Here is a 16,459-nt window from a genome sequence, read left to right as displayed (position 1 = left end):
TAGTTTTAAACCTTGTTTTTAACTTCTATATTAACTTATCTTTTTGAATATTATGATTATGTGTGATAATAAATAAAATCAAATAAATAAATCATAAAATAATCTTCAAGCAATACTTTGACTTCATCAATCGTAACCACTAATTTCAACTCAATTTTAAAGACATATAATTGGACTTTTTTTGATTGTTCATTAGGATTATTTTTTAAGTTTTTCCTAATTTTAATCTCATACTAGACCAAAAAAGAAAAAAAATGTTGGGGTGCATAAAAAAACTCTTTAATTGTGATAATTAAATAAAATCATCTTTAACGTTAATATTCTATGAAAAATATGTTTTCTTTTTACATTACAATTATGTAATGGTTCACCTTTTCATTTTGATATTGTGATATAGTTATAAAATAAAGTCTAAATATTTAAAATAAATTATTTACAATTCCACTGCATGTAACCTTTATTCCATTTTTTTTATTGTATTAAATAAAATTATGTGATTATTCTCTAATATAATATAACATATAATTAATTAATGTTTCTATTATTATTTTATTTTGTTGCGCAAACAATTAATGAGCGTAATAAGTTATAAACTAAATTTATACACGAGATCCTTATGAATCCAATTTCATAACTCATCAATATCTTAAAATATCTTAATAATTCCACAAGCTTATTCAAAATCTAGCATTATATATTTTGTTTTCAATTGTGTTTTACTTTTAAGTGGTTTCCAAGTTTTTTTCCCTTGCATTTAAATGGCTTCTCTATGCTTCTTCTAAGTGGTGGAAGAAATTAACTTTGTATGTCTAATAATTATATAATTTTTTTTTAATGGAATGTGGACAATTCATCTCAAGAGGGCATTAACATTAACACGTTTCTATTTTTTCTAATAAAATATTTTATTTTATATTAATATGGAATATATATATATATATATATATATAAAGCTTTATTCAAAGCAAGGAATAAAGGATTTAATCAATCCAAACTCTTCCCATTCTCATAATATTGAGTACAAAATTACCCGTGTAAGTTTTTTGATTATTTTTATTTATATACTTTTTAAGTAATAATAATAATAATAATAATAATAATAATAACAATAATAATAACAATATTATTTTTTATGGTGATTAGGTGCCATATTATATTACTCCATTTTGTTATGACTATTATAGGACAAAAGCTTCAATATCAATTTATGGACCCGAGGTTAAGGTAGGCCGACGTAGTGAAGCTTACATCGTTTTTGTAAATAAAAATTATCAAGCACTAGAGCAAACCAATGCCATAATTTTTGAATGGATGGTAAGTTAATTTTCTTACATTATATTATTAAAATTTTGTTGTATTAATATTAACTAGTTAATTAATTTTTGTAATGTTTCAAATAAAATTTTATATTAGAGTTTATTACACAAATTCTCTTTGATCAAAATCTAAAAACATTGACTTTTTTAATTATGAGAATATTTTTTTGAAATATATGGTGATAGCATAGGATGGATTATAAGGCACAGAGTAATTCATGACCCAAGCCAAATTTAGACCCGCCCTATTTATGATTGAATTAGGACATACATATCTAAACATAAATTTTTAAGTTTTTTATTATTACTAAATAATTTTAGAGTTTTAAAAAAACACAAAAAATAGGTGCTATTGGATGTCGGTTTTAAAAAAGACAAACACACAAAAAAAAACACAAATTTGTGCTTTCAAAAAATCATAAATTTCGTGCTTTCAATAGTTCCAGTCTATTGGATGTTAGTTTTCAAACTTTCCACCTGGGTGATAAAAGAAATAAATCAAATTCGAAAAGACTTCTTATAAAAAGGACCAGATTTGGGATCCAAAGGGATTAGATTGGTAGCCTAGAATAGGATCTCCAGACCTTATAACATGGGTCTGTTGGGGAATTCTTAATCTTCAGAAATTCAATAAAGCTCTCCTTGGGAAATGGTGGTGGAAACTCTCTTGCAACCCCAATAGTGGTTGGGCTAAAATCATCCAAGCTAATTACCTAAACAGAAGTTCAAATGGAATTTTGTTTCACACTCCACCCAGAAATAAATCCTTCTTCTGGGAAGGAGTGAACTCCACTACTACTTTTTTGCTCCTGCATCTCCAAATCTATCAGAAGTGGATCTAATACTTCCCTTTGGTTTGACCTATGGCACTTTGGGCAACCACTTAAAGATTTTTGGCCATCTCTTTTTCATGATTGTACTTCTCCCTGGATAAATATTAGACAATTTTTCCAGCATCTAAATACCCCAGAGATTCTTTTTAACTGATCAGCCTCTTTAGATGAGTTATCTCCTCTGTTGGAAATTATCCCAGATTGTTCCAATATCCAGGATGATATACATATCTAGGCTCTGGAAAAAAGTGGAACGTTCTCAGTCAAATCCTTTTACAAGTTCCTTATAGATGGTGGAATGCGTAACCCGCTTTATCCTCACTTCTGGAAAATTAGTTATCCTAGCAAAATAACTCTATTTTGTTGGCTAGCAGGGAAGGATAAATTACTCACTCTATCAAATCTTTTCAAGAAGGGGTGCAACCTTCTATATTCCATAGACACTTGTGTTCTTTGCCACAAAGATTCTGAGAAACTGGATTATTTTTTTCTAAATTGTGTTTTCTCATAACGAGTTTGGGCTTTTTTTCACCCAAATCTTAGATTCTAATTCTTCTCCACATTCAATCCCAAAGCTTTGGACTACTTGGTTACCATCACTAATTCCCCAACACCGAAGTCTTTGGGATCTCACCTCTCGAGCCATCTTGTGGAATATTTGGATTGAACGAAATACTCGCATTTTCACTTAACGGCCTTACCCTATTACACTATAATCTTTAAAACTGCTAACATTCTTCTTTCTTGGTTTTCAATAGTTGCTGACAGTCAATAGCTATCTCTCAACGAAGCATCCTAGCAAATTAAGCGCTCACTCAATTTCTTAAGCGCAAGAGTCTCAAACCAAGCTGGCGATTCAGATCTTGACTTAGCATAGGAGTAGGACTCTCCGTCTGATAGTCTGGGTAGATCTGTGGTGCCAGACGGTGTTTTTCGCCAGCCCAACTGTTGTTTATCTTTTTATTTCGTATTATTGTATTTTTTTTTTCTGTTCCTCACCTCTGGTGAGAAGATTTCTCCTATGTTTTCTTTTCGCTTTTATTTTAGTAAAGCTATCGTTTATCCACATTTATTTTTTAAAAAAAATTTGCTATAAACTTAATATATTTTTAAATTATCATTTCTTGCATGTGATTGCGTGAATTAAATCATATTCTTTATGGTTGATAGTGTTTGAATAAAAATATCATCTACTTTTTCTTGTTTTATTGTGATATATTTAGTTTTATCTGAACTTCCAAAATGTTGTGCTATATGAGTATATATATATATATATACACATAAAGAATACTGAAAGAATATTTCTGCATAATTGGAATATATTCATTTTGTATTTAAATTTAATCATATTTCATCTTATCAGAAGCAACTTTAATTTTATACATTGTTAGTAATAATGGATATGTTAAAAATAAATTAAAGCATACATATTTATATTAATATCACAAAAATATTCCACTAGTATACTTATAATATATACAAGTTACAAAAAAATATACATGTAGTTTAAGTGTGATAAATAAATTTAAAATACCAATAAAACTGATGCAAGTGATAGAGGTTTGGATCGTTAAGCAAAAGATATATGTTTAGAGATTTATTTTTATAGAACTTACACTACCTCGCTCAAGAGAAAGAATAAAAACAGATAAACAGATTTAATATATATATATATACACACACACAGATTCATAAAATACTGAAATTTTTAAATGATATCTAATGTAAAATAAAATAAAAATAACTTTCATTCCATCAACCCTAATATGTTAAAAAAAATAATAATAAATTGGACAACCATTGGGAATGTAGGGTTCATTTCCAAACCTACATGATATCATTTTTGGCTGTCTCCTAAACAGACTCACGGGCACTACCTAGTGCACTAAAAAAGAAACCCACAAAAGAAACTCTAGTTCTAGAAACACAGTGGGACCCGCATTGCGTGGACATGATAAGTCCTATCCATTGGGATTGTTTATAGGGTGCCGTTTTCAAGGTCACGCTTATCCAAACACACACACCATTTTAAAACGCTCCATTGACTCATCTTTGTTTCTTCCCTCCATAAAAAACACAGGTTCAAGCTCTTCCCTTTGATTTTTCTCTAGCCCCATCAGGTATTTATCATTCCTTTTTTTTAATATTCGTTTAATTTCTTTTTTCTTCAAGTTTGGATCATATATATATGTTGTGTTTACTAGTTTGTTATATTCAAGATTCATTCATGTTTTCTCTGGATGATTTCTAGTGGAAATTATGCATGTCATTACTTAATTTTATATATATTTTTCATCAATTAGTTCAAGTTAATTGTTACTTTTGTTCTCAATTAAATCTGAGTTTACAAATAACTCGTTATATATATATATATATATATATATATATATATCTTAAATATGAGAAGAAAACTAGAAGTATGCCATCTCTGATCAATTTTTTTTTCCTTGTTATTTTGGATCCAAATTAATGTAATATATAAATATATAGATATATTAAATACAAAAGGATGTTAGAGTTTTGTTTGTTGGATTAATTAAGTAGATACAAGGAGCTAGTCACCAACTCAACTTCAGCTTCTTCAAGTATTAAAAAGGCAAAAAGTATCTTACCTTATTAAGAGAACTTATAACTTTTCCTCTTCAATAAAATTTGTAGGCTAGGTACTCTTCTCCTCTATTTTGATCCCAACATTGTTTACATAAATTCATGAGTTTATTTTTTTCACCTTAAAACTTTACAATAAAAGCAGCATGTAAATATTGTGCAGTTTTTATATTTTATATTTTTTAGCTTTTGCTTTATTGATATTATGGTTGTAATTCAATACAATTTGATACTAAGTCAGTCTATGTAATTCATCAGGAAAAAAAAAATTGATGAAACATGTTGATTTTTGAAATTGTTTTTCTCATAGTTAAGTTCCATCTGATTTTTTCCTTTTCTGAGTCTTTGAATAGATTGAATCACTCAGGTTTGCTTTGAGTACTAAAAATGAGCACATTAGATGGAACACGAGCCGACCTCGCACTTATTGTTTTATACTTGAACAAAACCGAAGCAAGAGATAAGATATGTCGAGCCATTCAGTATGGATCGAAGTTCTTGAGCAATGGACAGCCAGGCACTGCACAAGATGTCGACAAATCAACTAGCTTAGCACGAAAAGTTTTTCGGCTTTTCAAGGTTAAACTTTTATTTGAAATTTTGCATCTAATTGTTTCAGTCTCAATGTTGAATATTTTTAAATCCTCATCATGATCTTCTCAATTTGCAGTTTGTTAATGATTTGCAAGCTCTTATTAGTCCACCTTCTCAAGGAACTCCTCTTCCACTGATTTTGCTCGGAAAGGTACTTAAATTTTTCTAATATTTTGACAGTTTTGTCACATTATTATGCAAGTTCATCCTTATTAAACACATGCAAATTGCAGTCAAAAAACACGTTATTATCGACTTTCTTGCTCTTGGATCAAGTTGTGTGGGCCGGGAGAACAGGAATATATAAGGTTTGCATTATCGATTTCTTTCCCAATAACATATTTAGTTTCTACATTCTATACAAATTAAATTGAATATTTCGCTTATATATATATATATATATATATTTCCTATGATAGAACAAAGAGCGCACCGAGAAAATTAGTAGGATATCACTTTTCTGTTGGATGGGATCTTCTATATGCACTTCTATTATTGAGGTTTGTGATCACAATTCTTTGAAATTTAATTCATGGTTTATGTATATGTATTATATATATATATATATATATAGTTGTATGCTAACATGGCTGTATGCATTATTATCTTATGTATTTAGATTATTTGCTTTGTATATATATATATATATTTAGTTGGCAGAAGTAAAAAGGTTATCTTCACAAATCAAGAATTTGGAGAAGGATATGAAGTTAAATGACAAGCAAGAAGTATGTTCAGATGAAACTCTGTATCTTGGTTTATAATGAATCAATTAGATGTCACTCATGTAATGTTTTCGATTTCAGCAGAAAAGTGAGCAGTATCTTAGTAAGATTAAGCAGTCTAATGATCGGCTTCTTTTGCTAATAAAATCATCAATAGACATTGTGGTTGCTGTTGGACTTCTTCAACTTGCACCGGAAACTGTCACTCCTCGAGTAACAGGAGCTTTCGGTTTCATAACTTCACTTATATCTTGTTATCAGGTACACTTATCTGTTCCATCTTTGAATCTAGAAATGTTCTCAGTTCCGGTACATTTTGAGCTTGATAATTAATTCATTGATTTGCAATTGTTTTTGCAGTTACTTCCTGCATCACACAAGGCAAAGATGCAGTGAAGAAATTGATTTGATAAGCAAATTAAGGAATCATACAAAAGTGTATGAATAACTGCATGCATTTAATTTGCTCCATTATTAATGTGAAAGGATGCTGCATAAAGTTATGCTTTGTTTCTTGCCTTTGTTTTGGGCTACTATGAAATTAAGGCTTAATTTTTCTTGACCTGATCTCAAGTATTAGACCAACATTTGTTTTAATTAATAAGTGCCAAACAATTACATCTAATAAAAGAGACTATAAAATTTATACATGTAATTTGTTTCAAAAATGTACTTTGTTTGGATATGTGTAAATTAATAATGCCATTTGCAAGCTTATCTTGTTCTATACTTTGCAGTGTAATATCTTTAAATGTCAACGAAAAATAAAATTGTATATCAATTTCAGATGACCATCTACTTCTCTTTAAGATTAACAAGCTCCAATTGCATGTAACACTTCAAATGAAATTCCGGTATTTTGTTTTTGGTGCAACTAACTTTTGTGATGTACTTCGCTTAAGTTCATTGCACCTTTAATTAGTTTGTACTACCTACCACTCTCATAATGATCATATATATAAATGAAAAGAAATATGAATATATATATATATATACATATGTATATATATTTGAAGGATCACAAAGTCACAGATTCGAATAAATGAATTGAAATGATTGAAGCCTGACCCGAAACAATTAGCGCCCACCACCTAAACGGTCTCCGAAATAATTCCAACAATAATACTGTTAATGCATGTTTGGCCTACTGTTGCCAATGCGCAGAATCACATGAAGAGAAAGATATGTACATGTTTAAAGCTGGTGTCTGAAAGAGGCCACAACATTCTTTAATACTTTGAAAACACTATTCAATACTTGTTCCCCCCCATTTAATCCTGAAAACCTGTCCATATGTTTCATATCTTTTGTTTTATATATATACATATTATAATTATCAATGTTTCTTTCTATAATGTTAACTTGAAATACTACTGATGAACATTGCAATGCATGCTTGGCTAATACTCTTGCCCAGTTTAATTATCTTCAGTTATTTCATGATGTATGATGTGTTTGTTTGATAAAAATAGAAAGATGGAACTATACATGACAATGGCAAGGCACCGTTTGTATTTAAATGTCTTTTTCCTTGTTATCTTCATCATTGATATTATTAGAGTCTTAATTTTGGAGTTATATGCATTTTATTTAAGAGTTAATTAAGGAAAGAAAGAAGAAAAGAAAAAGTAGATAAGCTTTCTTCTTCTCATTTTCATTTTTTTTTATATTGTACAAGCAATGTTCAATATTTCAATTCTTCTACTAATTTCAACTTGATTGACTGTGATGCACTTGGTATATATGTAAGTGTGTGTGTATATACATATATTGGTCCAAAGTCCAAAGGGAATTTGATATGCATGAAGGTCAACCCTTTCATTTATGAAGTTATACATCTCTCTTTGTTGAGATATATATATATATATATATATATATATTAAGAGATGGCTTGGAGAAGTTCTCAAGTCTTAACAATTCTCATGCCGCAAAGCATTGTATAGTGCTTCACAGAAGAAGACAAGAGAATCAAAGTAAATGATCTTAGACTTATCCCTTCCTTGAATTAATTAACTAATCAAGAAGATGATTTTTTGCAAGTAAAGTTCATATGGTGCCCTTTGATGGATTCGAGATAAAACTTAGACTTAAATAAAGCAAATGGTCTCTCTATATGGTTGAACATCATTTTGTTTTCTAGCTGAATTTTAAACCACATAAAGAAGCAAAGAAGCAAAGATGACTACAAACTACTGTTTTTCATGTGTGTGTGTGTGTGTGTGTTGCATTATAATTATGTTAATTTGTAACAACCTCTAGTTCAAAATATAAAAATTAAATATATTCAATTGAGATGTGAAACCATGACTATTAATTGGTGAACAAATAATTAAATGTGAATGCATTAATATATTAATCCCCTCACAATGCATATATATCTGAAAAGAAAGAATGCAAAATGAACAAGGTAAGATTGCTCAAATCTGAATATGAATAGCAATTAATCATGCATACACCTTTAGTCAAGAAGCATATATATATATATATATATATCCACAACTATATTGATAACAAAAGTATAAATGTCAATACAAATAATCATAACGTCAAACCTACGTACAAAGAGTGCCTCTAGCAAACAAAAAAGATAGGTTGGATTAAAGCTAGAATAAACTATTTAATACTTTGACTCATAATCCAAATTAAAAACATCTTAACTAATATTTCATAGTACAGGTGTTAACCTAAAAATATCCCCAATATATATATATAATTTTCAAAATGAAAGAGATAAGAAATAACAATTACAAACAAAGAAAATTTAAGTTTTGTCTTTTAGTCAGGAGTGACAGAAGTTGATGTTCACTGCATCCTATCTTTGGTGAAAATGAGACTTCACTTAACAAAAGATTTGCTCTGAAAATATTAAGACAATGAAAAGAAATTGACATCAAATTTATATTTAAATTAAAAAAAAAATACTACTGTTAATAGAAATGTATGTGAACATGAGTATAAAACAACAAGAAAGAAGAAGAAGAAGAAGAAGAAGATAATTAATAAAAATGAGAAAGAGTGTGTCCAGATAAGGCGCACGTCTGGCATGAGACAAGAGCCCTGGTCAAGAGATCCCCCTCGAGCGCTTGGCACGTACCGTGCCTCCACCCACCGAACACGGCCACTGCTCCTTCTCTTCAATCTTCAAGCATTAATTACATGCATGAATATATTATTACTATTTGTATTATTAATTAATATTATATATGATTTTTTCGTAGTTCTTGTTTATCTTATCCAAAACCCAAATCCCTCTCCAAAAGCAGTGCCATTGACTTGTATATATCATGCATTCATTCTTCCTAGCTAGCTCATGTTTACAAACTTATATTTGGTAATTAATGCCTCATTCTTTAAACTATAACAATAAAATATAAGTGAGAATGGAAGCTATGAACATATATAGAATATATTGTTACATCATTTGATTTATATCAAATCCGTTTTAGATGTCTTTATGGTATCATGAAATCTTCATATAATGACTGAAGATGATATATATATATATATATATATATATATATGATATTACGGTGAGTGTTAGATACTAAGTCCCTCTCGGAGGTACAAGTGAAGCATGTGGGAAGAGAAGCATGAAAGAACATTTAAAAAACTGTGGAAAAGGGAGTGACCGAGTTGAGCTGTCCACTTGAAGAAAGTGGGCTCAGAAATGAAGTTAAGGGGGTGGATAAACAATCTTAGCCTGCAATCAATTAATGGAGTGCTTTTGGATGCTACTTAATCACAATGTTTCTCTCATACAGCACATCAAATTGGGTGTGGACCCATATATAATAAGGGTTGGGTAGTAGGATTGTCACTTGGTTTCTCAACTTTTGATGTGGATGGAGTATCTAACTTGTCACATCAAATTCCTCTACTTTTTGTTATGTGTTTGTGTTGTGTGTGGGTCTCTCAATTTTTTTTTTTTTGAGTAATTAATTCTTCCTAACTAGAAATGTGTACAAATTTTGATTTGATTTTTCTTTTTAATTATAGAAATTAGTAATGGCCGTAGTCGATGATAATAAAATATCTGATAAATTTGGAGTTTATCATATAACTGATTGACTTAGTTTCTCTCAATGCATAAGGACATCTTAATTTTTTTATTAATTTGATTTTATATCTTATCAGTAGTCATTATTGTAAAGATTTTATTCAGATTATATGCGTAATATTGTTTTGTCGATAGAAAATATATATCTTTTTATTTTATTAGTTTTTTCTATTTTTATGATTTTTTTATTTAACTATTTGTTTATAATTTTTATTTTATTATTAATATAATTGTGATTTCTTTGTAGATAATGGAAAAGATTTTTACTCTAACATATATATAAAAGTCAAAATGCACTTGTTTGCTATATATTTAAATTATACATAGTCATACATACTATGAGAATGAACGAATTATTACCGGTACATATCAATAACTAGTGAAGTACATGCTTAATTAAAAAAAAAGAAAAAAATAAAGTCTGTATTGGAAAATTTATGCTTTGATCTAATTTTTTCCCCCTAAAATATATGAGCATAACTTTTTCAAGTTTGATTAAAGTAATCAAATAATTATTTGCATAAACTTTGATTAAGATATATCCTAATTAGGTTGAAATAGGATCCACCATGAATAGTGCTAGCTTAGGTCCAAAGCAAATTAAAAGGAAACAGTATCCAACCTCACACTGTATATCTTGGAGTTTCCTTCTGGATGGGAATCATTTAATCCATCACAGTAATGAAAACATTATTCTCTCCATAATCAATACTTAATCTTAAAACAATCCCCCTTTGAACAATATCCCACCACCTTTAATTTGCCGGCCAATTCCTTTAATTGTGTTTTATATATATTCCAAGAAATAAACAACAAAAGAGTGAACTCGAACTCATATTCCTAAATAAAAATAAAAATAAAACTTTGTTCTTCATATATTTAATAATTAGAACTCAGGATTCCTCATTGAAAATTAACCTCTCATTAATTTATTTATTTTTTTAAAAAATTAGGGCATATATATATAAATATATAAATCATGTTGGCTCTGAGGGTACAGTGATTCTTCTCCATAGCACAAATGGACAAGAAGTGAACTACATTCAAACTAGTTCTAATTATAAGAGATGCCAAAGAAACAAGAGTTGAATTCCTTATAGAATTAGTGAGATATTATAGCTTTGTCAAGATGCTAATTAATTAATTAATTCATATATATATTTATATTGCTAACAAAAGCAGGCCAACCAATACTATTAGTTCTCTCAAAAGTTACTTATTTTATTTTAGCCAATCAGTGGCTGCTGTTTCTTAATTTAGGAGATGCCTTCTGAGTTTTCATGGTCATGTTTCTAGGTGTTATAATTAAATAAGCTAGTTAATTAATTAATTAAGAGTTATCAAAGTGATTAAGTTCGTCTAAGATTGAGAGTTAAACAAATGGAAGTCCACTCTAAGACATGAATATTCCCCCAAGAAAAAAGGAATTGTTGTTGCCTTGTTGGCAAGACAATGGCGACATATAATTAGAGAGGTTGAAGTAGTACACACTTATCCTCTTGGATGTACTTCAATGTTTTTTTTCTTCCTTAATTTTGATGTCTCATTTGTTTGGTTTATGATTTTCATTAGATGAAATCTAGATAAATGAATTAGGTGTGACCAATAAATTTTTCTCATTTTAATCTTATTTTAATGTATTTAATCATGTCATCTATCAATGTCTCTCATGATTTCAAAATCATTTCAAAAAGTTATTATTATTATTATTATTATTATTATTATTAGTCTGTACAAATTAAATTTGGATTGCTAATAATGTTAATAACAATCAATCATGTTTTTGATAGTCAAAAAGATATATCTAGAGGTAATTATTGGGTTAAGGTATTAATTTATGGGTGAGACATTGACTCTTCTGAGTGTAGCCATGTGATACATAAACATTTGGCTTTTTGTCAAATGCTAAAGGAGCTATATATAGCTAGAACAAAAATTCACTTATAAAAAGAAGGTATGAACAAATTAACAGAATCAAAACATCAATGATTAAAACAAAAACTACATCAGCAAGAATCACACCATAACTAGCTTTAACTCGAACTCGATCTTTCGGGCACAAGTTTCTCTGCATTCACACAAGATTACTTTATAAATTACTTTATAAATTTTAAAATTTTAAATATTTTATGACAGAATAGATAAGTGACATCAATAACAACACGAAACGAGAAGTTAATACTTCATTCAACTTTATGCCCTCACACCGTGAGTTGAGATTCGAATCCGTCATAACTACCCTACACAAACTGAACCATGACATTTTTTTCAACCCGATCCGCCTTGGCTTTGGGCGGGACGAAACAAGTTTGGTTTTTCCATGCCCCGCCCCGCCCCGCTATTAATTTTACTTATTGTAAATATTATATAGTGTAGGAGTAAATGAAAATTTTCTTTAAATTTCAATAAATTTCTTATGACCTTGTTTTTACAAGTATATGTTTTATAAAAAAATCTATTTTAAAAATATTTTTAGGAATTTTAGTTACTTATTTGTAACTATGAGCGGGGTAGGACCGAATGGGGTGGATGATTTATGAATTATAATAATAATAAAAAAAGAACAGGGCGGGGATGGTAAAGACGTGCCCCGCCCCGCCCCACTCCATTGCCATCTGGGGCGGGGATGGTAGAGGCGTGCCCCGCCCCTGTCCCGCCCAATTGCTATCCCTACATAAGAGATCTAATGTTGATATACTAATAGTTCATTAATTAAAATTTTTGACATATTAAAATATTGCGCAAACTAAATTATCAATTTCTTAAAATACTTGATATAAATCTTATTATAGGATAAAATTTTTTTAATGTTACTTAAATCACTTGCCTATTTGGCCATATATATGTATATATATATACATATATGTTATTCTAATTTAGTAAAAATTGGTCTTTCAATTATATTTTTTACTCTTTAATATGATATTATTTTATAATTATATATAATTTTGTCTATATTATTTTCACAATTTTTATTTATTTATTCATGTTTTCGAGTCATCTTACTGCTTGTTTGTTATCTTTTCTAGTTTTTAATAGTTTAATAAATAATTGGTTTATCCACCTTACTCAATATATGTATGTATATATATATATTACAATAAATTAAAATTTTGACAATTTAATTAGTAAAAATTAAAGCTGAAAAACTAATACTACTCATATACTTTATCCTGAAAATATATATTTGCATGAATAAGTATAAATTTCAAGTTAAAATACATACATATAATACATACAATCCAAGTAGTCTATCCCCTTCTCCACCCAAAACCAACCCCTCCCAAAGAAAAACCAACAACAAAATAATAAACAAGTCATTTTCTGTCCGACTTCTTAACCGAAAATCATAACAACATGATGTCTCTTTCTATCCTAAAACAAAATCAAAGAGGAATAAAATAAAATAAAATAAAATAAAAACCTATACTTTCTTTTTCCCTCTTCCCCCTCATGACAAATTCTTTTTTTTTAATTAAAAAAAATCAAATTATTAAAATAATCAATCTAACTAATTAATTAACCCACTGAATTCCTTCTCTCTTTCATTAACACTCTTCACACATACACCAAACCCAGATTCCTCATCCTTAACAACATCATCATCATCATGATCATGATCATGACCAGCAGCTCCAGTGAGTCTCTGAGCGCGCTGAGCCTGTGAATCCCAATCAGTGCGCCGGATCACAACGAGCATTAGCACAACACAAGTCACCTGCGCGGCGAGAAGGCCGAGCCAAAGCCCTTTGAAATCGAAACCGAACCAAAACGCTAGCGCGGCAGCAACCGGTGTTCCAACTAAGTAAAATGAACCAAGATTAATATTCGCTCCGGCTCGTGGCCGAGCACTACCACGCAACACACCGCACCCGGTCGTTTGCGGGCAGTTACCGAGCTCGCACGCGCCCAGTATCGGTAACACTGTGCTAGTCAACGCCATAATGGTCGAGTCATCAGTGAACATCCTCGCCCACACGTTACGAACACTGAAAGCAAATGCCAGCGCCGTGAAACCGAGCACGAAGCCGCAACATAGACCGACGTTGGCCGAGCGCCGTGCTCGGTCGGGTCGGTTAGCGCCGAGCTCGTTACCGACACGAGTTGAGACGCTGAAACTGAGTGAAGATGGGAATATATAGATCAAAGATGTTGTCTGGATTAGTATGCCCATTGAAGCAACTGTGGACTTTGGGTCTAGTAGTAAACCACATAATAAAACCATGAGCTCATACCACCACCACTCTAAACACACTGAAACGCAACTGGGTATGGCTAAACTTAAGAGTTGTTTCCAGCCGGTGAAACAATCTGAGGTGAGTGTGAAGCCGCCGGTATGAGCATGGATGCCGGAGAAGTAAATGAAGAAAAGAAGCATGATTAAGAGATTGAAGTTAGTTAACACGGTGCCAAGTGCGACACCTTTAATGCCAAGATGGAAGATGGAGACGAGAAGGTAGTTGATGGGGAGGTGGAGAATGAGAGCGGCGGTGGCACAGTAGGTGAGAGGGAGAGTTATGGATTGAGTTCGGAGATAGATGCGAAGAGGATGGAGAAAGGATTGGAGGAGGAGGTCAGGGAGGGAGAAGAGGATGAAGTCGTGAGCGGCGTCGGCGATGGAGGAGTCTTGGCCAGAGAGGAGAAGAAGGTGGCGCATGGAGAGCCAGAGAAGAGAGATAGGGAATGAGGTGGTGAGGAGAAGAAGGATGGTTTGTTTGAGAGTGAGACCGATGAGAAGAGGTTTGTTGGCGCCGAAGGCTTGGCCGCAGAGAGGTTCCATGCCCATGGAAAGGCCGGAAAGGACGGAGTAGCCGGTGATGTTGGCGAAGCCGATGGCAAGAGCACCGCCGGCTAAAGGAAGGCTACCAAGGTGGCCGAGGAAAAGCATGGAGATCATGGAACGAGAGTAGAGGAGAAGGCCGGTGAGGATCATGGGGAGTGCAATGGTGAGAATGGACTTGGTTTCAGTGAAGGAGAGGGAGAGAGAGGATTGGTGGTGCAGGGTGATAGTAGTGTTGGATGGTTTAGGGAGGAAAGGGGTGAGCATGGGGTACTGGTGGTTGGGTTTTGCATGGGTGGGTGGAAGTTGGCACATGGTGGTGGTGGTGGTAGTGCTTCTGCTGCTGCTGCTGCTGCTGGTGAGTTTGTTGAGGGTTTAAAGTACTTAGGGTTAGGGTTAGGGTTAAGGATATAAGGAGGAGGTGGGAATGAGAGAAGAAGAAGGATGAAGGTGTGGTATATATAGAGGGAGAGGGAGAGGGTAAAAGCTATATAAGGTGAAAGAAGACTGACATATATATATATATATATATATATAATTGGTTGTTAGTAGAAGTGGGGACAATTTGGATGGATGGCTTTGGCCTGCAGAACTGGTAGCATTACTCTGTCTATATAAAAAGTTAAACTATTCTCTGTGACTCTGTGTGTGTGTGTGTGTGTGTAGTACATGAATAATGAATGAGAATGTTTAGAGAAATGAGAAGCACCTTTTATAGCAACATGGTTGGTGTTTGATAATAGATATACTTTTTAACCACCTATTCTAGGGTTGGTATTTTATTTTATTTTTCAAATGTTTTCGAACTTTCACATTATAGACTTCGGGTAATATTTTTCTTAATAAGTGAGAGAGTAAGGGCATAGTATTTTATTTTATTTTAGTTTTCATGTTTTTTGAACTTTCACATTTAAAGACTTCAGGGTAATACTTTTCTTAATAAGTGAGAGAGTAAGGGATTATTTTGCTCGCATAATATTAATTCAAGTGTGTGATTTACTTATTTTATAAAATAAAAATAAAAATATAACATTTAATAAAAATAATTATTTTTAGAAAATTACTATTTGACTTCAACTATTCATCTTTTGAAATTTAATATAAGCATTTTGTGAACTTTTCTTTTTAAAGATTAGTGAGTTGAGTGTCAACGGTAATCTATAACGTGTGTGTGTATATATATATATATTGGATTTATGTATTTTTTATTTTACTTATTTTTTACTATAAAAATCAATAAAAATATAAAACAGCAAAACATTCCCCCATCTCCTCCCATCGTACTTTGTTTGGTGTCTATTTATCATGTATCAGACTATCAGTTACTTATTTTGTATTCTTCACTCTCTTTTGTTTTTTTAAGTTACGATCATAATTTATTTATTTTATAAAAAATAAAAAACCTTAATAATAATAATCTTCCAACAATATGATATTATTACTTGCATACAAATCCACCAATTCTCATAACCCATAATTTACACTTTGCCTCATAAATTACCTCATTCTTATGTACAAAATATTTGTATTTTAATATTATAATGATT

At 31.1% G+C, this 16,459-nt stretch overlaps 2 protein-coding genes across 2 annotated transcripts; one reads left to right on the top strand and one right to left on the bottom strand.

Moving 5' to 3' along the window:
* Positions 1 to 4,224: 4,224 nt before the first annotated feature.
* On the top strand, positions 4,225 to 6,471 carry LOC120262573 (peroxisomal membrane protein 11E-like). The gene is made up of 8 exons (XM_039270659.1): positions 4,225 to 4,269; positions 5,110 to 5,335; positions 5,427 to 5,501; positions 5,584 to 5,658; positions 5,770 to 5,850; positions 6,004 to 6,078; positions 6,157 to 6,336; positions 6,436 to 6,471. The coding sequence occupies exons 2-8, from the start codon at positions 5,144 to 5,146 to the stop codon at positions 6,469 to 6,471; spliced, it is 714 nt and encodes a 237-aa protein (XP_039126593.1). The 5' UTR covers positions 4,225 to 4,269; positions 5,110 to 5,143.
* A 7,002-nt stretch (positions 6,472 to 13,473) lies between these two features.
* On the bottom strand, positions 13,474 to 15,308 carry LOC120263354 (protein DETOXIFICATION 49-like). The gene has a single exon (XM_039271216.1). It carries the CDS (start codon positions 15,225 to 15,227, stop codon positions 13,644 to 13,646), a length of 1,584 nt encoding a protein of 527 aa, XP_039127150.1. The 5' UTR covers positions 15,228 to 15,308; the 3' UTR covers positions 13,474 to 13,643.
* Positions 15,309 to 16,459: the final 1,151 nt, after the last annotated feature.

The sequence above is a fragment of the Dioscorea cayenensis genome, chromosome 1 (assembly GCF_009730915.1).
Source record: "Dioscorea cayenensis subsp. rotundata cultivar TDr96_F1 chromosome 1, TDr96_F1_v2_PseudoChromosome.rev07_lg8_w22 25.fasta, whole genome shotgun sequence".
NCBI classification, from domain to species: domain Eukaryota; kingdom Viridiplantae; phylum Streptophyta; class Magnoliopsida; order Dioscoreales; family Dioscoreaceae; genus Dioscorea; species Dioscorea cayenensis.
Note: the sequence above shows the minus strand (reverse complement) of the source record. Positions and strands in the feature narration are given on the sequence as shown.